At 39.6% G+C, this 23,280-nt stretch overlaps 1 protein-coding gene across 1 annotated transcript in view; it reads left to right on the top strand.

Annotated features, from left to right (window-relative positions):
- The window catches only part of LOC115591392 (E3 ubiquitin-protein ligase rnf213-alpha-like), a 73,128-nt gene that overhangs the window by 25,202 nt on the left and 24,646 nt on the right, over positions 1-23,280 (top strand). The window contains exons 26-43 of the mRNA XM_030433385.1: positions 4,795-4,950; positions 5,055-6,336; positions 6,963-7,147; positions 7,877-8,032; positions 8,455-12,015; positions 12,159-12,286; positions 12,969-13,064; positions 13,172-13,293; positions 13,550-13,663; positions 13,748-13,797; positions 15,896-16,046; positions 16,150-16,285; positions 16,494-16,679; positions 16,963-17,087; positions 17,239-17,399; positions 18,533-18,736; positions 19,047-19,234; positions 23,154-23,274. Of these exons, the coding sequence (XP_030289245.1) occupies positions 4,795-4,950; positions 5,055-6,336; positions 6,963-7,147; positions 7,877-8,032; positions 8,455-12,015; positions 12,159-12,286; positions 12,969-13,064; positions 13,172-13,293; positions 13,550-13,663; positions 13,748-13,797; positions 15,896-16,046; positions 16,150-16,285; positions 16,494-16,679; positions 16,963-17,087; positions 17,239-17,399; positions 18,533-18,736; positions 19,047-19,234; positions 23,154-23,274 (7,122 nt within the window). The remainder of the gene's footprint in view (positions 1-4,794; positions 4,951-5,054; positions 6,337-6,962; positions 7,148-7,876; positions 8,033-8,454; positions 12,016-12,158; positions 12,287-12,968; positions 13,065-13,171; positions 13,294-13,549; positions 13,664-13,747; positions 13,798-15,895; positions 16,047-16,149; positions 16,286-16,493; positions 16,680-16,962; positions 17,088-17,238; positions 17,400-18,532; positions 18,737-19,046; positions 19,235-23,153; positions 23,275-23,280) is intronic.

The raw sequence follows: 23,280 nt of genomic DNA, 5'->3' as shown, positions 1-23,280 counted from the left end.
AATGCTGCTCAGAGTAATCACAGTCCACGGCTCTTCTGCCAACAGAGCCGGTGTCTCTCTCTCTCTTGTACGGTGCATACAGTCAGTAGCAGCTTCTCTCAGCATCACATTAGATACTGTGGGCACTCCAGGCTTGTTAGTAGTTAGCATGTCGGCTAGCAACTGCTTGTAGTAGCCTAGTCCCATCGGTGGCTGCTGCCGAGTTTGTCTTTGTCCCGCTCCGCGGCATGGGAAACGTCACACGGGCAGGCTACGACCCGGTTGTGAAGCGGGTTTCAACTTTCAACCCTTGCCAGCCCCGCTGTTAGTCCTGTTGGCCCATGAGCCTCACCCACCCCCGCCGACAGGATTAAACAACACACGTTAGTGAGAGGGGACTCAATAACCTGTAAATTCAGGTTAGCGCCGCCGGCCACTGTTTAACGTTACTTCCTGGGGCCAGAGCCTCCGACAGCGGCTACTTTGAGGCTGCTGGCATCTGGCAGGGAGAAACAGGGAACCCAGGCAGGCACACACGACTTTCCAAAGCGCGAGAAAGTGCTGCACAATAATATAGCATCAACCAATCCGACAAGATTTATTTATTTATTTTTATAGCGCTGTTTACAAAATTGCTTTGTCACAGATTATTAAGAAACTTACATTTTGCAACACCACCAAATTTCCCAAATTCATCGTGGTAGATATGAAGGGAGGTTGGGAAATTTGGTGGTGGGGCAAAATGTATGTGGCAGACTGACAATCTTAAACATGGGCAGATGCCAAAGGAACCACAAGTCCTTATGGGCCAGCTGACTAATCACTCTGTTCCCTGTTTAGAGTTATTCAAAAGCTAAACGACAATTTAGTCTCTTCAATTCCTTCCTACAATAGTAGAACGTCTCTGACCGCGCCTGCGTGGTTGTTGGAAGTTGGAGATTGAAAATTGGAAACTGACTGAGATTAAGCTAGCAAAAAAAAGAATCGAGGCATCAAGCCACACAAGGGGTGATCGGAGAAAAGAGAGAGAGAGAAATCTGAGAGCACTGTAGGCTGACAGTGAAAAATGCTGCAAACCGACTGATTTGTTTTTAAAATCAAGTGCAGCTTCATCTAGAAGAGGTAAACATGGATAACGAATGATGGCAAGACATTTTTATTATGGAACGGCTGGCTCTGATGATTTAGTTATGCATTGGGGTTGTGCATTGATATGTCCATGTTTTGGTGCACTTGTTTATAGCATCACTGGGGCTCAAAAGTGTGTGTTCTTTCCGTGCGTCAAAAGTTCTATCTGCCAGTTGCGCAATATTTAGGTTTAGATTCCATTTAATATTAGATAACTAATTATAATTGGGCATTGATAAAGTTGTCCTACATCGGGGAGGTGGAGGTGGGCTTAAAATGTAAAATGCCAATTACATTGTAGCTTCAAATTGAAATAGAAAATATGTTAGTAGACTGACATCAATAATTTGTTGGCCACAGAATTTGTTTTCTTCGTCAATCCAGAAAAAGAATTCCCGTTAGAGCTTTGCCAATGGAACCACGGCAATCTGCGATGCTTACGTCTGGGTTGGCATCATAGACTGGTAGGCATACAAAAAAAACGACATCTCTATGGCACTCAAAACAGTAGCAGTTGGTGACCCATCAACATTTCTTACTGCCCCCCCAATCAAGACAGTCTAGAACCGGGCCTGATATGCCTTCTTTGTAAGAAGAAGTTTGCTTACCACCGAAGCAGCTCAAGTTTAGCCTACCACATCAACACAAAGCACCCAGTCGCGAGTGCAGCCACAGCTAACGTTAGCAGCAAAAACATTAGCAATTTAGCGAGCCATAGCAAAGCTCTTCACCAAACTGAACTCGGGGAGAACACCCTGCGTATGAGCAAGTCTGCGACCGACAGGCTGATGAGTGTTCTTGCCAAGTGGATAGCGATGAACTGCAGGCCGATAAACATGACCGGTGACACTGCCCTTTTTTCTTCTTCGCCTTTTTCAAGTATTGTGCTTGCTTTCTGTCAGTTAATATCACAATGATGACCGCCATGGCTGCTGTGCAGCAAAAAAAATAAAAAGTACGAGTTGAAATTCTGAGAAATTCAAACTCGTAAAATATGCAGAGGAAAACTTGGGAGAAGCAGCCGCTAGACCAGTGGTTCTCAAATGGTGGGGCGTGAGAGGCAGGGCAGGACGCGAAGGTCTATTTCCACTGGATACGTGTCCACTGCATTACGTCTCCATCACGCTAGTGGAGCTGATAGACTAAAGTGAAAGTGAAACCTATGTGTTAACTTCCAGCAGGTCCGCTGAGCTGCGTGTCTGCTCCGTCCAGCTCTGGCAGTCCGGAGCCCTCCAGAACAGCTATGCAGGACTTCTATATATCTAGCAAATGCCGGAGCAAGACGCAGCAATTCAGTTGAATTTTGCACTGAGCAGATAGGAAGTCATGCGCCGAAATAACAATATAACATCCGGTTACTTTTCAAAATAAAACACTCCGTGTTGATACCTCTATAAAGAGACAAACACAAGCTCTTCTGCTAATCCCTCGGTCGGGAACTATGCAGCAGGAAATATGACGATGCCTACATAGACCTTGGGTTTACCGTGAACACGGTCGGAAATGAGGAAAGACCTGTTTGTGTTTTATGCCTGAAAGCTCTGGCAGCGGACAGCATAAATCCATTTTGGATACAATCATCAGGTGATTGTATGCAGAATGCTGCAACTCATACAGTGGTTTATACAGATAAATAAATAAATATTATCAGGTTCTCAATAGTATTTCAATTCGGGGGGGCGCGAAAACATTTCTGTCCTCTAGGGGGGCATGACAAAAAATAATTGAGAACCACTGCGCTAGAACGTTCTCTGTCAACCCCAAGAGAGTGGGAGATTGGCGAAAAAATAAAACTGAGCTTCACCGTCTCTACGAGGAGGACAGCAAAAGGACCAGGCTGCCTGGTGGAGGTAGGAAGAAGGCTAGCAAGGAGCTAGACATAGACATGCCGGACCGGGTTATCAGCAAACGGGCACGCCAAGAGAGAGTGTCCCGCAAAATGATCAGGGCGATGGCGAAACAAATGTACGAGTCAGTGCGTTTACATGACACTCAAGAAAACCGAATTACTGGGTTAGTCCGACTATGATTGGATTTTTAAGATGCATGTATACACCTTAGTCTGACTAAATCGGACTGGATCGGATTTCTCATAGTCGAATTAAAACACCTAGATTATTCGATTGATAGTCGCATTACTCGTGCATGTACACGTTCCATCACATCGGATCGGATTTTGCATTCTGCGCAGGCGCAAGATTTCTTTCCCGGGACTGTGAGCCTGAAGTAGAAGGACGGCGGTGGCGTCTTTCTGCATCTAGTTTGTGTCATTGTCATGTACACCATATACGAAATGTACAAAGATGTAGCTTCGTCTTGCTCTTCGTACGCCATCTTTCTCGAATGCCGAGGCAGAGTTTTTTGTTGCTGGTGACGTAGAAGAGAATTCACAGAGAACCTGGTAAAGTCTGTGACATTTTCATCCCGGATTTTTGTGAGGAAGGAATTAAACGCCTGTCCCAAATTGCCGCCTGGTCCCAAATAAACGCCTGGTCTGTTAAGTGATTGACACGAATAAACACCCCGGCTATTATTTGGTCATTTACGGTATGTGTGTTTGTTAATTAGGTGCAGCCAGGATGTCTAAAAAAAGAAAAGTGGACACAAGACTTCTTTAGAAGTCAAAGTGTAAGTTAGTCAAAGAAAAGCGTTACACCCGTCCTGCAACACCTTCACTGGCTCCCAATAAAGCAGCATATCCACTTCAAGATCCTCCTCATCAATTACAAAGCTCTCAATAATCTTGTAAAGTGTCTTTGAGTTTTATTGAAAGTGCTGATAAATAAAATATATTATTATTATTGTTATTGTTATTGTTATTGTTATTATTATTATTATTATTATTATTATTATTATTATTACTGTAGAGCCTCAACAATGCAAAGATTTAAAAAAAAGCTTATATTTAATGCCAAAGACATACACTTATTTTCATGTATTATTTTTATGTCGAAAGGCAGCAACTGTTTAAAAAAAAACACCAACAATGAAAGATTTAGGGAAAAGTACAATAAAACCTCAGATTACAAATGTGATTTTATACATCCAAACTCATGATAATTGTGAAACTAAGTTTTTTCCTCTATAACCGTATCATCAAAATTGATGATTGTTGCACCCTAAATTGTCCCACTGTTCATGTCATGCATCAATATATTTTTGTCAGGTGACGTATAGTAGAGATGCAGAAGGAGATACAGGAGGAGAGGCTGGAGGAGGGAGAGCAGGAGAAGCTGGAGGAGATGGAGGAGAAGAGGCTGGAGGAGATAGAGGAGGAGAAGCTGGAGGAGATGTAGGAGGAGAGGCTGGAGGCTCACAGGTGAGGTTGAAAGAATAAACATATGTTAGTCATGAGATTAAGCATTGGGATAAATGTTAGGATGATGATAATCTGTATCAGAGCTTTCAAAGTTCAAACACCATGCATCTATGTATTTTGTCAGATGAAAGAAACAAACTGAAACTAAAATTTCGGACTTGATGCAGATTGTATGAGTTTTAGAAAAGTGGCTTTAATATTGACCAATATTTGAAATAAAATTTAATACCTTTTATGATATTCCTTCAAAGTCTTCACTCCATGAATGAGCATGCAATTGTGGGGTAGTAATTCTAGTTAGGTCTAATCTAAAATAAACACTAATGTAGTCCCTGTCATATTGCTGTTTGCTTTCTTGTTCCCTGTAGCTCACTTTAGAGAATTCCCTGATCCTGGAAATTCAGGATGGACATGAGAATAACAAGACATACACCTATGCGGACCTGAAAGAATTGCAAAATAAGCTTATGCTCATGTCTGGAAGAGGGGAACAAAATCACAGCACATCGGAATGCTTCACTGAGGTGTTGTATACAAATTGTATATTTTTGTGATTTTATGAAAAGAGATATTCTAAGTCTGATTTTTTTTGTTAATTATAATCTCACTGTATCTTCTTCTTATGCAGGTTTTTGAGAATGTCCAAAGACTTACCAAAGCATTTGTAGACCTTTATGCTGCAGGGAGCCCACTCTTCAGGTGTTGGGAAGCTAAGATTTATTGCAAAACTCAGAGTGACCCATGTATCATTATGGAAATCAATTTTTGCAAGACCCTGCATCGCATCCAAGTATGTGGGAGTCTTATCGAAGAACTTGGAGCACTGTCCAAGAACTTGGAGTTGTTTCTTGGTGACTGGCGAAACTTCATGGACAAACAGAGATCTGATCACTACTACTTAAACTACTTCACAGCAGAACAAATATTCTACCTCTGCAGTGTTGTGACGCCGGCAAATGTAAATATAGAAATAGATGACAAAGCTCTGATGATGCTCTCTTTTATCCAACCAAACTGTACAACATCAGATGTGTGGAGCACATGGGAAAGATTTCACAAACAGTATACGCCTGGGAAAAGGATTGATGAAGATGGTCAGTTTCAAAGTCACTTTCTTTGGCAGGATGACACTGATATGTCTTCAGCTAATGTGAGTAATTTGACCACAGATGATCTCGCAGACAAGGCAGATCAAACTGTGGGCTTTGAAAAACTGGAAATGTTGTGGAATGGTTACGTGAGAAATGAGGGAATAGCTTTCCATGACCTTTTGGACGTAAGGAGTTTAGGGCAACTGTTAAAAATGATGACTGTCGCAGAAAACCAAAATGAAAATGAATGGGAAGAACCAGTGCTCTCAGATACAAAAGACAATTCACTCAGGAGAAAGCTCCCAAAACGCCTCCTCTCAAACCAGCCTAACCTCATAATTTGCCCACATGATGATGTCCTGATTTCAAGTATCTGCTTGTACATGACCAGTGATTATGAGCCACTGCCAAGTTATGATGAGGTTCTCTTGTGTACCCCTGCTACATCTAATGAGCAAGTAGAGCTTTTTCTGAGGAGATGTCTCACACCAGGTGACATTGGACAGAAGATTTACACAATGCTTTGGGCAGACCAACTAACCTATGATGTGAGCTGTGCAATGGAGAAGTGTTTTCAGAAACTGCGTTCCCAGTTTAAACACGATTACATGCTAGTGATCTTTTGCAGCTCTGAAGGGGAGCACACTTACATTCCCACTGCATTCAGTCAGTTCAAAAGAGACTTTGTGCCACAAGAGCCATTGGAAAAGATCCAGCAGTATTTGTCCAAGCATTACACTGTGCACTCAGACCACAGGAATGCTATGTTCAAAGGTGGCCATTCTGTTGGCATTGTAACTTCCGGGAGAGCAGGAGTAGGTAAGTCTCACATAAACTGTAGTTTTATAATATTTATTTTTAACTATTTAAGTTTTTTGATGTTCTGTCTATTTCAACCTGTGTAAAGGAATTATGCAGAGATATCGATAACAAAACATGCAAAATTGTTAACAGCGATTTCTAAGACGCACATAATGAGAATCTGAACATGAGCGATATCACCTGCTTATTTAACTTTAAGTCAAGTAGAAATATTTGCATCCGTATGCAGTTCCAAGAATGCCTATTGCACAAGCCTGACTTCCCAATCATAGTTTATCCATTTGGCAACATTTTTTGCTGGAGATTAATTAAATTATGCAGTCACTTTGCATGCTGCATATTGGGTTAGGTAATCTAGGGGGATACATTTTAAAAAAAGTTAATCCTTCAAAGTGGATCTCATGTGAGCAATGTTGTTGTACATTGTATTGCAATTCTCATATTTATTGATGCTTGCCTTTAGATAAGCACTAGCATTCTCAGATTTTGGTACTGTTTAGCACAATTATCTGTGTCACTTTTGGAGTACATAGATACTGTATTTCAAAGCATATTCCACTCAGTTATTATTGATGCTATCGTTTCCATTACCAAATTATATATATGGTGATTTTCAATTTTAGGCAAGTCATTGTATGTCCAAAGATTGTATGAAAAGCTGGAGAGAAGTGTTGAACAAGGAACTGCATTCAAGAAGTGCATCCGACTAACTGAACATGAGGTTGATGATCACAAAATTCTTCAGTCTTTGTATGACACACCAAAACGAAAAGATCTCAAGGTGTTTCACATTGACGTCACATCCTCGGTAAGCAATGTTTAAATAACCATGGTAATAAAAGATCTTTGATTATTTTTTAACAATGTGGTTCTTAAGAGAATCCTTAAAATCAGTGGGTCCCCAACCACTGTGGGCCCGGTACCGGTCCGTGGGTCACTTGATACCGGGCCGCAGAGAAAGAATAAATACGTTATTTTATTTCCGTTATATTGACGATCATACTCGGAAAGTTGTTTTATTTTGAAAAGCAGATTCTCTTTTAACAACATCCGTCAGTTCCTGTTGGCGCGCTTGACACGTACCTGTTTCAGTCATGGTATACCCTAAAAAATAAGCCCTCAAGCTAGCTAAAATGAGTGTAAAACAAGCGTCTTCGGAGAGCTACTTTGCAAAGAAAAAAGGAATTATGATGAGACGGAAGAAGAGGGAGATGGACAACTGTATTCAATTTGGCTGAATAAGTGGTTGAACTGCAGCTGCGGGGACGGCGAGTGGACAACTGCTGGAGACTGCATGTTACCTTAGTAAGTTACCTAGCAGAAAGCAACCTACGTAGGGTGTTTATGCACTTTGTTGTGTAATTTCATTTACACTTAATCACCCCCCCCCCCCCCCCCCCCCCCCCCCCCAAATTAAGTCGTATATGAAACCGGTCCGTGCTGCAAAAAAGGTTGGGGACCACTGCTTAAAATGGTCAAAGTTTGTTGTATCCAGTAACGTCAAGATTTGTTCTAATAAAGTTATTTTTAATACCAGGTGCAAAAAGGCTTGAATGAATTCATATTCAAGCTTTTCTTTTTGCGGTACCTGATGGATTCCGATGGATGGGTGTGGCACTGCAGCCACAAACACTTGTATATCATTGAGTTACTGGAATCCACCAGCAATCAATCTAAATATGCCCCTGGATCTGTAAGTACAGATGTTCAGTTTGTGCATTTTTCATCTTCATCAATCAGTCATACTACACAATTCTATTGATTTCATTTTATTACTGATATAAACAAATAATATTACAATTGCTGCATTTTTGTTTAATGAAATGTTTTTGTAACACAGATTCTCAAATAACTAAAGTTCACCTGTGTGCAATAAAATTTAGATAGATACAACCACATTTTGTCAGTCTTGGCATTTTGTTTCAGTAACAGGAAGGGCAGGGATGAGTGGCTAAATAGGGTATAAAGGTAAATACAGTAGCTGCTATTAGTATCTTGTAGGAGAGTTAGGTACAATTATTTTTGCTGAAATAAATATTAAGATATTTGCCTGAGAGAATAAGCTTGATTAACTGATTCTAAACTTAAATCTATATGTATTTTTGTTTTTGCTAGGGGCAAAAGGAAAATGTTGTTTTCTCAGACGTTTTCCCGAAGGTATATTGTCATCCACCAAAGGAGGTTATGGCTTTGGAAATGAGAAGTGAGGAAAATGCGGACATGGAGAGTGATGGTCCCCTCATGGATGACGAATGTTTCAGGAGTGAAACTTATCAAAGACCATTCCAGTATCTCTCACGCTTTTACAACAATAACAATCTCGACAATTTCACATACAAGGGCTTTGAGGGGACACATGCAAAGTGTCTTGAGATACTTTTAATCCACTGTGGCATAATAGATCCATCATGGGCCGAGCTACGCAACTTTGTCTGGTTCCTTAATCTTCAGTTGCAAGACTGTGAGAAATCAGATTTCTGCAATGTTGACTTGGTTGGAGACACTCTCCGTGGGTTCAAAAACTTTGTGGTTGAGTTCATGATCTTGATGTCCAAAGACTTTGCAACCCCATCATTATGCATCACTGACCAGAGCCCAGGGAGGCAACAAATTGACAACAGTGAACTTAATGAAGGAGACTTAGCACCATTCCTCATTCGTAGGAGGTGGGAATCTGAGCCACATCCATACATCTTTTTTAATGATGACCACATGTCGATGACTTTTATTGGGTTTCACCTGAAGCTCAATGACCAGAAAGGAGTTGATGCCGTAAATCCCTTGACAGGAGAAGTGATAAAACAAAACATCATGACTCGACAGCTGTACAATGGCTTAAAACTTCAGAGAGTTCCTTTTGATAGGGACTTTGATCAGCTTCCTCGAGCTGACAAGATGGAGACTCTGTGTAGAGTGCTTGGCGTCAAATCGTCAACAGATCCAGACGAAACATATGAGCTGACCACTGATAATATTCTCAAAATGTTGGCAATCCATATGAGATTCAGGTGCGGCATCCCAGTAATCATAATGGGTGAGACGGGATGTGGTAAGACAAAGCTCATAAAATTCATGTGTGAATTGAGAAGGTGTGGAGCATCGGCAGAAAACATGAAACTGGTCAAGGTTCATGGAGGAACTACTTCAGAAATGCTTCATGAGAAAGTGAAGGAAGCAGAAACTCTTGCACGGAAAAACACAAAGAATCATAAATTTGTTCTTTTCTTCGATGAGGCAAACACCACAGATGCCATCAGCAGCATCAAAGAAATCATTTGTGATCACTCTGTGCAGGGACAACAACTTGACTCTCAAACAGGACTACAGATTGTTGCTGCATGCAACCCCTACAGGAAGCATACAGACAAGATGATTGAAAGATTAGAGGCATCTGGATTGGGCTACCGGGTCAGGGCTGAGGATACTGATGACAAACTTGGCTCCATCCCTCTACGCCAGCTTGTGTATCGTGTTCATAAGTTGCCCCCCAGCATGATTCCACTTGTTTGGGATTTTGGGCAGCTCAATGACTCAACGGAGAAAATGTACATTGAACAAATGGTGCAAAGAGAGGTGAAGGCCAATGTGATTGAGAAGAATGATATTGCAACCATAACTCAGGTGTTGTCATCATCACAAAAATTCATGAGGGAGAGGAAAGATGAATGCAGTTTTGTCAGTTTGAGGGATGTTGAACGTTGGATGAACGTGTTTGTGTGGTTCCACAAAAATCATTCCATGTTTGCAACAGAACTGAGTAAATTCGATCACAAGAGAAAAAACTCCGACAGGTTTCTACCTGCTAGTGACAGAGTAATCTGGTCACTCTTGATGGCCACTGGAGTGTGCTATCAGTCATGCTTAGAAGACAAAAGGTCATACTGGAAAACTATCAGCCAGTTGCTTCCTCCTGAATACAACACTGAGAGGGTACTAGAGGAAATCCAACTCATGCAGGACCTACTACTTGATGGTGTTCCCATGGGTAAAACAATTGCCAGAAATGAGGCTTTGAAAGAAAATTTCTTCATGATGGTGATCTGTGTTGAGCTAAGAATTCCCTTGTTTATTGTTGGGAAACCAGGGAGCTCAAAATCACTGTCCAAAACCCTTGTTGCAGATGCAATGCAGGGCCCTGCCTCACATTCTGAGCTATACAAGAGGCTGAAGCAGATACATCTGGTGTCTTTTCAGTGCAGCCCCCATTCAACTCCCGAAGGAATCATCAACACATTCAAACACTGTGCCCGCTTTCAGAAAAGCAAAATCTTGGATGAATACATCTCAGTAGTTGTCCTAGATGAGATTGGATTGGCTGAAGACTCCCCTAAAATGCCACTGAAAACACTGCACCCATTACTGGAAGAGGGCTGTGTTGATGATGAACCAGAACCTCATAAAAAGGTTGGTTTCATTGGAATTTCCAACTGGGCTCTTGACCCTGCCAAGATGAATCGTGGAATCTTTGTGTCCCGTGGAGATCTGAACCTGAAAGAGCTCATCAAAAGTGCTGAGGGTATATGTTCGTCTGATGAAATTGTTCTTGAAAAGATCAAACACCTCTTTGAGCCTTTCGCAAAAGCATATATCACTGTATGTGAAGAAGGCAAGGGTTTCTTTGGTCTGCGGGATTTCTACAGTCTGATAAAAATGGTATTTTCGATTACCAAGATCACTAATAAGAGACCCACTGCAGATGAAATCACTGGAGCAGTCCTGAGAAACTTCAGCGGAAAAGAGGTTGTGGACGTGATGGGCATATTCAGCAAAGAACTCAGAGATGACTTTGCAAATGCCAGCATCACCACCGATGATTTGGTCAGTCAAAGCATCTCTCCAGCTTGCCAAGTTGACGCAAGTCGTTACCTCTTAATTCTCACAAAAAACTATGCAGCCCTTCAGATTCTCCAACAGAAATTCTCTTCGAACCAAATACATCCACAGATCATCTTTGGGTCTAGTTTCCCAAAGGATCAGGAGTACATGCAGATCTGTAAGAACATCAATCGTGTCAAGGTTTGCATGGAGACCGGACAGACAGTTTTGCTTCTGAACCTTCAGAATCTGTATGAAAGTCTGTATGATGCTCTCAACCAATACTATGTTACTCTCGGGGGTCAAAAGTATGTTGATCTTGGATTAGGAACACATCGCGTGAAATGCAGGGTTCACAAAAACTTCAGGCTTATAGTCATTGAAGAGCAAGAGGTGGTCTATGAGCAGTTTCCTATCCCACTGATTAACAGGATGGAGAAACACTACCTTGACATCAACACTGTTCTCAGAAATGAGCAGAAGAACATTGCCAGACAACTAAAGGAATGGGTTGAAAATTTTGTGTCCTTATGGATTCAACATCCAATGAAAAAGCAATATGATCCAAGTGATGTGTTCATCGGCTACCATGAAGACACATGCTCATCTGTGATCCTGCAAGTAACAGAGAATCAAGGGGCTGACACTGATTCTCAGACCATTCTGGACAAAGCCAAACATGTTCTGCTCAACTGTGCCACTCCAGACTCAGTTGTTCGTTTGGACAAAGCCAGACTTCCTGATGAAGAAAGAGAACACTTCATAAAGGAATATGTTAAAGAGGAAATGCACAGTTCACTGGGAGACTACATTGTCTATCACACACAACAATTGGAACAGTCCCACTTCTTCTTCACTGAGGTACTTTTACATTATACATCACAGATTGATAGAACATAACAAAGTAACAATATATGCTGGTGGTCTTTCCTTTTTGTAATAGCAAACGAGAGATGATTGCATAGTATTTAAAATCATAATTCTAGGCTTTTGCTTTTTTGAAGGTCACAACTTTTTCCAGGCTACTGACTGCAGTAGACATTCAACAACTGCAGAAAGTGACAAACCTTGATATCAGGCTGCTGTCACTACAACAGTTTGACACAGAGCACTCTTTCCTCAAGATAATCAGGTGTGTGTAAAGTACAGTGCAAAGAGTGTGGTGCCTAGGTATTTTAGTCTAACTAAACAGCCTTTTTTTCCACACGCTAGTGGTATTTTTGTTTTGTGTTATATTGAGTAGATATTAGGATTGGCGATTTATTAAAGAATTTGAATAGAATTAGATTGAATTGAGATAGATGTTTTTTTGAGAGACCCCATCCAGCAGAAATTGCATACAGTGCATTTAGCTCATTGTAAATCAGACATTATTAAAACTCGGCAGAAACAAAATAAAACTCACCCAAACCATCTCAGTTAGTCTTTCTGCTCTTCCAAAATCACCAACTCCAAAAAACCAAAAATAAACTCTTAATTCATGTAGTTAGATCTAAAAATATTCTGGCACTACACACTGGTTCCCCTGCTGCCTTTCTCTGCCATTGCTGGCCTCTTAGTTCTGCTGGGTGAGCTCAGCTGAGTCTTTTTCTGAGGACCAGCTCTCACTTCTTCATCAGCAGACTGTTAAATTAGCTAAATGGAATGAGAAAAATTGCCCAAAAAATACCAGCGATAGACTCTGTTGGCAATAGCTGACATATTTGTCCAATCGTCCAATCCTTGTAGATACTACGTGATATGGGCCTGCATAAGTTTGTAAAGTGTTCACTCTGTCTGTTCAATTGTAAAGCATGCTTATGTTCTGGTACTAGGGAATTTCTTGGCTCAACACCTGTAGACAAAGTGCTCATTATTCAAACAGACTATGACAAAGACTCCTACAGAGGGAATATTCTTTCCTCAGCCAAGTGAGTGTAAATATTATCAAATAATTACTATCACATATTTTTCAAACATTATTGCAAAGGTAATGTTTGTTCACCTCCCATTTTTACTTCCATTTAATTTTTTTTAGGTATTCATGCATCAATGAAATAAACAAGTGGGCCACGACTGACAACACAAAGACATTTGTGTACTTTGTCACCAAACTTCTCCGAATTGAGGGCGGGACTTCCTATGTTGGATTTCAAGGAGGTTAGCCCTGCTGTTACACACTCACGGCATGACTAGCAAATGTGTCTATTTCATGTCAGCAGCAATATGCTGTATAAGCACAACAACAACAATAATGATAATGGATTAGGTCATGTAGCACATTTCATACACAGAACCCAGCACTACAGAGTAAGTGTAACAACAAGAAACAAAATAAATGAAAGAGCAGACAATATAAATAACAGTTAAAACTTACATATCAGCTCTTAATATGTCTGCCTTTTATTTTGTACAGGTTCTTGGGGGTCTGTTCACATTGATGATCTCAGGAGATCAACAGAGTTTGTGTCTGATGTTCATTCCTTGAAAAAACAGTGCATAAGTGACCTTTTTGAAGAGCCACCTGAGGGTAATTCCACAAAAACATTTTTTCCTAAAGAATGTTATTTTTTTAAGTGACTGATTACATTCACCTGTAACCCTTTTTTTCAAGCCACAGAGACAGAAGACCACACCCATGTGCCACAAAATAATGACTCCATTGTAAGTATAATTTACCATCCGTTTATAAACAAGAACAAGAGGATCCTGATTGCCAGTCAGGCCACATAACAAAAATACAATTTACTTATCTCTAATGCATTATGTAACGTGGTCGGTGCAGGGGAAGGTTATGGTCCGCTTTCAGTGGCGGTAGCTCCGGTTAGCTCAGACGACACGGCAGGCAACATGTGGGATTTCCGCACATACTTTTATTCCACTGTAACTTACAGACCATACCAAGCCAGGTCGCTATGGCACTAGTTATCACACGCATACATGCCTTGACACACATAGGCCGAGGATCCTACACCTATACATCACAATATAAAATCAAATAAAAGCGTGGTCTTCACTCCGCTTGCGGCATTGCTACGCATGGTGGAGCGGAAGCACATCAACTCTTCTTCTAGGTACAGGTTACATTATCCACTTAACAAAAGGAGGCGCCACCTAGTGGCGCTACATTCAATAACTCCGACTGTTACAATTAGTTAACAAACAAAACAAACTAACTGTAGAAGTATAACATTGGATAACAATGTATCTTTTAGTTTTATGGACTTGTACAACCTCTGATTCCCAAAAAGCTGGGACGCTGTTTAAAATGTAAATAAAATCATAGTGCTAACATTTGCAAACAAACTGTTTCCTATATATGAAATGTTCCCATGCCCATGGTAGGAATATCCTCTCTACAATCACGTGTTTCACAAATTATTGAACCCTACCCCATCCTTGCTTGTGAATGACTGAGCCTTTTGAGGATGCCCCTGTCATACCCAATCATGATACTATTACCGCTGAACCTGTTTACCATGTTCCATACAGGTGTTTTTGGAACATTCAACATCTTTCCCAACATGTTGTAGGTATAAAATTCAGAAAAAGCATTTCTTTGCAAAAATCAATAAAACTGATGAGTAAAACATTAGATATAATGTCTTTTTACTATTTTACTTTGAGTATATGTCAAAAGAGATTAATATATTATCACATTATTTTCTGTTTATGTTTGACACAGCGTCCCAACTCTTCAGGAATTAGTTATGTACATTATTTTCAATTGGTGACGTAGGACATACCTAACAGTCAGTGGAGCAGGTCAGTTAAATCTAAATCAAACACAAAATTAATCATTATCATTTAAGCTTAGTACTCTAGCATTATACAGCAATATAACATAAATAAATGTAATGTAAATAAATGCAAACAGAAATGGCTGATAAAATAGCTGAGCTGTTATCTTAAATACACCCACATCATAGTACATGCAATGTAACACAGCGAGCTAACAAGCATAAGCCCAATTAGCAAGTGAGTCAAACTAACCCACAGTTCCAGAAAACAGCTCAGAAAAACAAACATACATCCGTTACTGCTACTTCACAAGGTGAAATGCACTACTTGCAACATTTCTTCAACATAGGCAAGCTACCTCTATTCGCACCTGCCTATTCTCAGAGTGCCTGACTAGAAATAATCCCAGCTGTCAACAAAAATATTCGGGAATTTATAACACTGCTGACAAAAATGCTAAGAAAAACACCCTATGTTGCAACGTTAAAGAAAGTGAAATGTAATTCTTTGAGCCGTCACTTTGGCTTCTGACAAACCAACCAACTAACTGACAGACAAACGGACACAGGTGAAAACAGCATCACCTTGGTGGAGGTAATTATTCGAATGTGACAAATGATTAGAAGGCAGTTGAGAAATTTGAGAACCTGAGTTCCCAGCCTTTTTGACTTGGCTTTCCTTGGGATGTTTTTTTTAGTGTGACTTTAGAAAAGCCCATGATAAAAGGTAATCTGAATAAGATGTTTTATTTTCTGATGATTTCACTGATTTCAAAACTTAATTAAAAATTATTCTTAAACTGCTAAATGAACTCAAACATGTTTTGTATTCTGGGACATGGATAGATGGATGATCTTGATCAACCATCTCATCTTTTATCTTTTCTCTGTTGTTGTTGTTGTTGTTGTTGTTTCAAAACATATGGGAAACAGTTTATAGATTCAGAATTTATTTAAGCAATTTATCCATTATTACACACATTTATTAAATAAATATAACTGATAGATGGATTTTTTTGCAGGTTTTGGGAGATATTCTTGATACAACAGATCTCATTAGGAGCTGTGTGCAGGCTGCTGTCAGCATGCTCAGAGATGCAGGAGAAAGTGGAGAACTCTGCACAAATAGAGTTGATAACCTGCTGACACTTCTGGATGGAAGTCAAACACAAGGTTATAAAATCAGTTATCTTTTGAAATTGGGCCAATGTTGTCTGTGGCCCGTGAAAATAAATCTTTCTGACTAAAGGTTTTGTAAATTAATTTTGTTTTAAAGGTGTGTTTGCAAACATTGTACGAAAACATCTGCACTTGCTGTTAGAGGGCTATGAGGCCACAATCCCCTATCCAAAAAGCTGGGTGCTAAGTGAGGCATCTAATATCAACGCTCTTCAAGAGGGGGGAACGTTCCTGTAGGTCTCTCCTTTACATTCCATACCTTAGCAGTCCATGTAACCTTTTTCTTTGCTATATTCGCATTCAACTTTTATGTCATTTATTCATGACTAATTTTGCTGTAGTGTGATATTTTAAATGATGATGATGATGCTATACTTCTTTGAACTATAATTCTTAATGTGCATATTCAAATGTTAGGTTGTTTATGAATATTTCACACAGAAACACACTGTGGAGGAAGATCCAAGCAGTCGTCACTCCACTTCTAGCCAACTTGATATCAGTCATTGACCGAGATTGCAATTTGGACCTCCTGCTGAATGAGTGCGATGACATCAGGAACCTATGGCTTAAAATATTTGCGAGCAAAGACATGCTCCATGTACCTTACGGGAAGCTGGAAAGCAAGTGAGTATGATCATGGTATCTCTTCAGCACAAATGCTTTTATTATTAGAGATTAAGTTACATTGTTGGTCTTGAACATACCACAGATGTTATTTTACATTTATGTAGTTATTATAAATGATGCATAACATAAAACCCATTTTGGCCAATGCCATTGGGTTTGTTTTCTGACTGTAGAAAAAATATGTAAGTAAATTCAAGTAAACAACATCAGCATGAGATAGAAGCTGTTTGGCTCTTACTTGCAAAATGACATTCATCATATTTGCAACTTGCCTCAACAGCTCCAGTGTGTTACGGGTACAAAGCCATACCACAGCTGGCTGCACAATGCACTGCTGCATGCCCTTCAGCTGGTGGATCAAAGACTTCCTGGATGGACTCATGATGCAGACTGTCAGGCATCAATGTAACTATCCGACTGTATAACTAATATATCCAAATGCCTTCTGTTCTAGAATTTTGCTGTTCAGTTAAAGTACCAGCTTTGTAAATGACAGATTTCTTTATTCAACATTATACCCTAATGCATTAGTGGCATTCTCAACTTGTCTTTGCAGCTAGTTCACCTGGCCATTTCCAAGAATTGTTCATCAACACTCCACTTGGCAGTTACATCTCAAAAAATGTGAACAAAAAAATGAAGAAAGATCTTTTTAAAAGGTACCTGAAGGATTTTGTTTCCATGAGTGTAGATGTGGCATCAGATGAAAAATTGCAGGTGAGTGTAAATTAAGTACTTAATGACTTCTTCCATTAACTGCAATACCACTGCTCTCTTCCTCAAACATTTGTCTGCATATGATTTTCTCTGGTGTTACCCACATTTAATTCAGTGCAGTCAAAAACAACACTAATTTATGGTGGACTGACTGATTTATTTTATTTTTGTGTCAAGCACACAATGTGCCCAACCCTTATCAGTTTACAAGACACCAGAAGTACAGTTGTAGGGGTCAGACATTTCATTTCATCACAGAATTACAGGTTATTTTGCAGCTTAGTCGTATAGAATATTCTGCCTGCCCTTCCAAAATTGGCAAACAAAATCTGCTACAAAGGTTCCCTTCCTGAGGCACAACTCACTCCCTTTTTCATAGTCACCCAGCCAAAAGAAGTCAGCATAAACATTTTAGTAAAAATACATCCCTTATGTCCTCATAGACAGGACTGCAAAATATAAAATGAAATCCATTCTCAATTTCACCTTGCTCACACAACAAACAAACTCTGAAGTGGCTTTAAACCTGCCAGTCTTAGGGACAGATTTTTGTGCACACGGGGGTCTTTTTATCTAATTTGAAAATCAAGAAAGAAAGATTTCATGTCTTTAGCCCAGAGATGTCCCATTTAATTGCCTTTTAAGTGAGTCTCTGATCAGACATCTTCACAAATCTATTCCAAAGCCAAAACATTTTACATTTATGTCTTATGTTTGGAGGTTCCCATGCCATATATCCACTAATGACCAAAACTGAAGTAAATTTATAGTCTCCCAATAAAGACGACACAGGGCACACGCATGAATTGTAGAGTTGTACGTAAGAATGCAATCCCAGATAACTAGTGTTAAACTTTGTTCAGTACAGATACCAGTGATCCACCAGCTGACTAAGTGAGCTAAAAAAAAGGCCTGAGTGAATCTGAATAATAATTCAGTTTTCAACAAATTAAGGCATAACTTTAGTTGTTATGATTGTGGTTTGATGCCAGACACAAAGGTGTGTGCTAGGCAGCTAGGTAAGGACTCAAGAGCAGACAATTAGCAGTTACCTTCATAAGGTTCCTCATTAACATTGCTGTAGTTAAAAAACAAATACTGTTCCAATAATCTACTTTTGCACTACTCAACAGCTCTTGTGTCAGGCCCTGGCCAGCTGTGTGGATGAAGTAAAGAAACGACAAAAAGATGACGATGAGCTTTCTCTTCCTCATATTCACATCGCCTACCATGTCTACAAAAGTCGTCTTCAGAACCTCTCAAGGATGATATCTCTTCGGCCTGACATCCTTTCTCCATTGCAAAGAAACCAGCAAATTAGCTGTTGTCAAGAGATGGTAAACACATTTCTAAATCTCAGCAACATTTTCTGAGGAGACCATCCAGACTTAAGAAAATTAAAATATCTATATGATTCTCTAAGTGCTTCATCGTAGGCAACTGGACTTGTTTCAGTTTCTTGAAGACGTTTCCCCTCTCATCCAAGAGGCTTCTTCCGTTAGAACTGAATTCTCTATTTCTGCCATCTTTGAATAGTTTTTTAAGTATTTTTCACACATTGATTATGGCTAATCTAGATTATTATTATTATTTATTTATGTTTTAGATGTTGAAAAAACACTCCCCAACTGATTTTTTGTCCTGTAGGTTTTGGATGTTCATGCAGCTAAGGCATGTCTTGAATATCTGGAGCCTTCTACTCTAGATACTGAAGCTCTTTACCAGCACTGGCTGAAGCAAGTGAAGAGGCTGAAACCATCTCTGGAGCTGATTTGCTCTCAACACAACACCAGGCAATATGGAGGGCGATGCAAAGAAATACTCCACGATGTCAGGTATGATGCAGATGCACAGGACCCAGAGTAAAATACTCCGTCCAAAGTCTAACATCTGTCTACAGATAAAATGATGTGGCTGCATGCCTTTTGTCTGTCCGCTCTTGTTCCCTACCACAGTCTGGTCATAAGCAGGTTAGGTAACTCTAAAATTGTCCTGAAGTGTGAATGTTGTTGAGTTGTTTCCTAGATCTGCTGATGACATGAAAATATTGCCTCATGTCATGCACTTTTTGGGTGTGTTGATTTGTGCTCAACTTCACGAGACATTTTTTTCAATTAATGTTTTAGAATTTGTTGGTGTTTTGTAGCAGACTAGGCCTACCATACCTGAAATAAAGAATTCTTCTGCTTAAGTCACAAGAAATACTAAATTTTTATCTAAATAAAATATTAGGCTTGTTAAGCCCCTGGGAGCCAAATAGTACGGTGGCCCTGAAGGGCAAACGACAACGACAAAAAGAAAAACACAACAACATTAACAAAAACACAACCACAAAAACAAAAACACAACAACATTTACAAAAACACAATTACATTAACAAAAACACAATCACAAAAACAAAATCACAACAACATTAACAAAAACACAATTACATTAACAAAAACACAATTACAAAAACAAAATCACAACAACATTAACAAAAACACAATTACAAAAACAAAAACACAACAACATTAACAAAAACACAATTACAAAAACAAATACACAACAACATTAACAAAAACACAATTACATTAACAAAAACACAATGACATTAACTTCTACCGGAAAAGGTAGGTACCTTCTACGACACGGATCAATGCTGATTGGACGAAAGCACGTCCGTCTTTTTTTTCTGGTGGGAAGGGCTGCTTTACGTCACACCAGAGGCCTGTACTGCGAAGGGGGCTCAACATAGCCAGGCTTTGTGCTCATGATGCAGCTCAACAAAGCCCCAAGTCCCCAATCAGAGTTAAACGGTACTGCGACGGTGGTTATCAACTTAATTTGTCAAGTCCGGTTCTCTGCTTTGTGCTCTGCGCGCGTACACATAAAAGGGGGCGTTTGACGTCATATTATTCTACTTCCGTGCGAAAACGGATCGATCCCAGGCCACATATTTTACTCAAGATGAGCAGATTCTTATTATGCAAGGCTATGAAGAATTCAAAGAAACCATCACGGCAAAAAGTAAAACTGTCGCCGCCAATAGAGCGAGGGAGGGCTGCTGGCAGAAAAGTGCTGACCGTGTAAATGCGTAAGTTAACAATGATTAATATTATGATCAATATTATATTAAGCCCTTAGTGTTTTAATTTCTGAATGCTCAATATTGTGCAACTTTTACATATTAACCCTCATCCATTTAAAAATAAATAAACTGAAGCAACAACTATCTTTTTAATTTTTGAATGATGTCTATATTGTTTTCACATTTTACTGATCTCAGTTATAGAATGCGCGTGTGTGTTTTATTGAAAGTGAGACTGAGTGTGCGTAGCAGGGATGGAAATTAACTTTTTTGTCCACCTGCCACTGTGGCTGGTAAATTCTAAAATCTACCAGCCACTCAACATTTTTACCAGCCACTTTTATATTAATAAGCGTTGATGTGTACAGTACAATGCCTAGAAACATATTTTCCTACGCACATAGCACTTCCCAATCAGTACTTGTTACCAGAGTTGATTATTCAGTAATTATGTGAAATACCAATGAATGATTACAGGGGTGAAACTATTCAAGGGTCATCTACTAGGCTGTGAAATAACAGGACATGAATGAAGAAATGAAGGTTAGATGGTTAGAAATCTATATCAATATTTCCCTGTAACTTACAGGAATTTACAAATGTCAACTTATTTCACATGTTCAACTGCACTGGACCCACACAAAGGAAGTGGAAGTTGCATCATTAGGTGATTAGGAGGTTAGTAATATATAACAAGATCTACTTGCAACTATAGAAATTACTGTACTTAATTATCCCCTTTGTTCAACCGTTACGATGTAACGCCACATTTTAATTTACTTCCGTTTTTGTAAACTCTGACAAAAGAGAAGCCAGCTCAGCTGATCAAAGCACGGAGTAATAATTAGTAGCAGTGAAGAGTTCAAGTGAGGGCTTGCTAGCAGTTCAACTGCCGAGATGGTCATTTTGGCCGTTTTCAAATGTGCAATAACTTTGTCTGTATTTTATTTTAGAATATTTTTTATATAAATCACACGCAAGACAAAGACAAGACAATATATGCTTAACCTATTTCAGCCACAAGTGGTCATATTGACCGCACATCATGTCGCGGGGTTTCATTGTTATTGTTTGTGCTTCTTTGCGAATTAACTTGTAAGTTAATTATTATATAGTTGTATTATATCGCCTGGTTGGCACCATGGGCAAACAAAAACGGGAGTTCCCCCCTCCGTGAAACAGCCAGCGGAGCAAGCCTGTAAGATTTGTGTTTGAGCACACTGCTCTACAACGGGTGAAACATTGATCAGTTCATCAGTTTATTCATGGCCACATCAAAGAAATAATTTACTTTACTCATCATCTGTGACAAATAAATACTAGGTTGGCCTAATTAATATTTCATATTGCATTTTATTAAGATGTGGTAGCAGCAGTCGGACATGGCAGCGAGTTAGAGCCAAATACAAAAACATCATTCAAAGTGTTATGTAGCCAAGCTGCCCCATCACTTTGTCAGAGTGTGTTCTTGCTCAGATTTTCTGCATCACCAACTGAATGTAAGTAGGTTCCCGTGGCAAAAAAACAAAGGGCTACACAAATAGTTTGCCCGACAGTGAGCGCACAGCTTCTTCGAGTGGCATTCCTGACACTCGGCTCGATATGTGAGTGTACGGTATTCCCTCGGCTGAAAATCTATATCGCTCATAGATAATTTCATCAGGAAATGCCAGCAGATCAGCACCGCTCACGTCGTCGTGCTGCGCGAATTATTCTTGCTCCCAGGTCCACCGGGTTCTCAATGAATGGTGACACCATCTCCGAATGAGTTACATAGTGAAACAGCGGCGCTTTTATAGCCGATTTTGAGCTGAAACCCTGAACAGAACCTGGTCGGGACCAGGTTATGAGCTAAGCATAAGTTACCATGGTGATCTAGCCGGGTTAAAAGAGAGCCACCATTGTAGTACAGAGAAGCCTGGCTTTAGACTCAACATACCTGCTAACCCACTAAACTGGCTTCGCAGTACAGGCCTCTGGTGTGGCGTAAAGCAGCCCTTCCCACCTGTTAAAAACACGGACGTGCTTTCGTCCAATCAGCATTGATCCGTGTCGTAGAAGGTACCTACCCTTTCCAGTAGAAGTTAATGTCGTTGTGTTTTTGTTAATGTAATTGTGTTTTTGTTTTTGTAATTGTGTTTTTGTTAATGTTGTTGTGTTTTTGTTTTTGTGATTGTGTTTTTGTTAATGTTGTTGTGTTTTTGTTTTTGTAATTGTGTTTTTGTTAATGTTGTTGTGTTTTTGTTTTTGTAATTGTGTTTTTGTTAATGTAATTGTGTTTTTGTTTTTGTGATTGTGTTTTTGTTAATGTTGTTGTGTTTTTGATTTTGTGATTGTGTTTTTGTTAATGTTGTTGTGTTTTTGTTTTTGTAATTGTGTTTTTGTTAATGTTGTGTTTTTGTTTTTGTGGTTGTGTTTTTATTAACGTTGTTGTGTTTTTGTTTTTGTGGTTGTGTTTTTGTTAATGTTGTTTGTTTTTCTTTTTGTCGTTGTCGTTTGCCCTTCAGGGCCACCGTAAAATAGTGATGCTATTTCACATATTCAATAATTGAGGATATTTTTACATAATATAGTGCATACCATTTCTACTAGCTAATATCTTAGGGTAACCCTGCACTGACCTAACTTACTGCCTCGGAGTATGGTGAATCAATCAACTGGTCTCTATAATGTTACTGTTACAGTAACGGGTGGAAGCGCATCTACACACTCGCATTGTTTGTGGAACACATGCTGCTGGGTTTCCAAAATGACGAGAGTCACCTCCGAGCACTCATCCTGACTCACATTCAAACCCTAAGCAAGGTGAGA

Source organism: Sparus aurata, chromosome 11 (assembly GCF_900880675.1).
Source record: "Sparus aurata chromosome 11, fSpaAur1.1, whole genome shotgun sequence".
Classification (NCBI taxonomy): Eukaryota; Metazoa; Chordata; class Actinopteri; order Spariformes; family Sparidae; genus Sparus; species Sparus aurata.
This window is presented reverse-complemented; position numbering and strand designations above follow the sequence as displayed.